General features: G+C 63.8%; 1 protein-coding gene across 1 annotated transcript; it reads right to left on the bottom strand.

The window, feature by feature from the left end:
- On the bottom strand, positions 1-1,769 carry LOC117851992 (hydroxycinnamoyltransferase 4). Its single transcript, XM_034733911.2, has one exon. It carries the CDS (start codon positions 1,584-1,586, stop codon positions 294-296), a length of 1,293 nt encoding a protein of 430 aa, XP_034589802.1. The 5' UTR covers positions 1,587-1,769; the 3' UTR covers positions 1-293.
- Positions 1,770-2,071: the final 302 nt, after the last annotated feature.

The raw sequence follows: 2,071 nt of genomic DNA, 5'->3' as shown, positions 1-2,071 counted from the left end.
TATCTAAATGTGTTCGATTTATTGGTTATATATGAAACCAATATAGACATTCAAATAGCCATGCATGACTAAGCATCCAAAGACAGTCTCATTCACATGTTGCGTGTGTGTAGTACGTGCCATGGAACATACGTATTAACCTGCAATGCGTTAATAGCAGTACGCACTTCTGCACACACGTCTATGAGACACTGACGACGTTGCACGCTCGCAAGTCGCAACTGTGCACTAGCGGCCAGCTGCTACTCGGAGGAGCTACATGCATCATGTATGTATGTACTACACGGTGTAGTCTACACCACGTCCAGGCGCGCGAGCTCCTCGGCGAACACCTTCCTGAACTCCGGCATGCTCTCGGGCTCCAGCGACAGCACGAGCGCGAGGTCGCCGTCCTTCCCCGCCGCGTTCATCACGTACACGAAGCCGCTGTAGTACATGAGCGCAGGCCCCATGAACGCCGGCGCGCCCCACCCGAAGTCCGCCTTGTACAGAGACATCCCCACCCAGCTGATGGCGCGGAGGTGCGCCCTCGAGATGCCGCTCCGGGGCAGGTTCATGGCGTCCACCCCCTCCAGGTAGTCCACCAGCGACCGCGCGTAGTCGCCGCCCTGGCTCGTCGCCGCGAGCGCGCGGCGCGCAACGTGGCCGACGGGGCTCGACACCACCTCCGCCGCCGTGGCGGAGACCGACGTCCGGACCACAGCGTTGCCGAAGTACCCGGGGGGCAGCGGCGGGTCCAGGCGCGCGCGCATGTCGATCATGGAGTAGAGCCGCGTCTCGGCGTCGTGGGGCAGCGACCGCGCCCGGCACGCGCACCGCCACACCAGCGCCACCACCGCGCGGAACGTGGACGCCCCCGGGCACCGCGCCCTGAGCGCCGCCACCTGCGCCTTGGTCATGGTGATGATGGCGCTAGCGTACTCCGACGCGGCAGCGGCGTCCACCGGCTCCGGTTCCGGCATGTACTCCGGGTGGTCGTACGTCACCGCGCGCTCGGGGCGCGCCGCGAGCAGGCCGTGGTCGAAGCAAGGCGGCACGGGCGCGGCGGCGGCGTCCCCGCGCGCGATGCTCGCCCACGTCTCGAAGAAATGCGCGGCGCCCCGGGCGTCGCAGGCCGAGTGGTGCATGGCCTGCCCGAGCACGACGCTGCCGCAGCGCAGGCGGGTGACCTGCACGAACAGCAGCGGGCACGGCGGGTTCGGCGGCGGCGTCGGGGGCACGAACAGGTCCCGCATCTCGCGGCACGGCGCGAACTCGCTCATCAGGTCGTCGAGCGCGTAGCGGCCCGACCGCGCCGTCACGAACACGGCGCCCTCGCCGTTGCAGTCGATCTGGACGCGCCCGGTGGTGGCGTCGACGCCGAGGCGGCCGGCGAGAGGGTAGAACGCGACCAGCGCCCTGGCGAGGCTCTCCTTGACGACCTCGGCGGCGAAGAACCCCGGCTCACCGTTGGACCGGAAGAAGTAGACCGTGGGCGTGTACCCGCGGCGCGCGGCGAGGTCCAGGTTGGACAGCCAGATGGCGCCTGCCGGCGTCTCCTCGGCGGGCACGGCCACCTCCGACGTCAGCACCTCCACCACCGCCATTGCCTCCGATCCGACCCGCACAAGCTAGCTGGGGGAGCACTCGTGGACTCGTGGTGCTGAGCAGCAGCGGCGATGGTTTCTGGCGAGCACCTCGTCGGTTTAAATAGAGGTGCTAGTGTGACAGTGAGCCAGTGAGACTGTGAGAGGACTGAGAGCGCGCGCGGTTGGTGATGACTGATGAGTCGAGAAGGGGCCTGTTGGATGGCTGACTGGTTTAGACAGCAGTAACTGCAGTTAAGGCATCTGAAAGACTGACGAAATGATTGGATGATTCAGTGTTGCATTGGCCGAGCTGAGTCTATTTCAGTACAGCATTCTATGCACGCACGACGTATTTAGACAACGGGAACAGCGCAGGTTGGTTCTTGTCAGTTTTTCGATTGAGGAAACAAAAAGTCTTGGGGGAAATTTGGCTCGTTATTTTGACAAAATTTACCTGAACTTGACCAAGCACCAGCCATTTGCACATCCCGTCATCACCCAAC

Source organism: Setaria viridis, chromosome 4 (assembly GCF_005286985.2).
Source record: "Setaria viridis chromosome 4, Setaria_viridis_v4.0, whole genome shotgun sequence".
NCBI lineage: Eukaryota > Viridiplantae > Streptophyta > Magnoliopsida > Poales > Poaceae > Setaria > Setaria viridis.
The sequence above is the reverse complement of the archived record's forward strand: the minus strand, read 5'-3'. Positions and strand labels throughout refer to the sequence as shown.

Coding starts and splice junctions, on each gene's coding strand:
- LOC117851992 (XM_034733911.2), bottom strand. CDS start 1,586: ATGGCGGTGGTGGAGGTGCTGACGTCGGAGGTGGCCGTGCCCGCCGAG.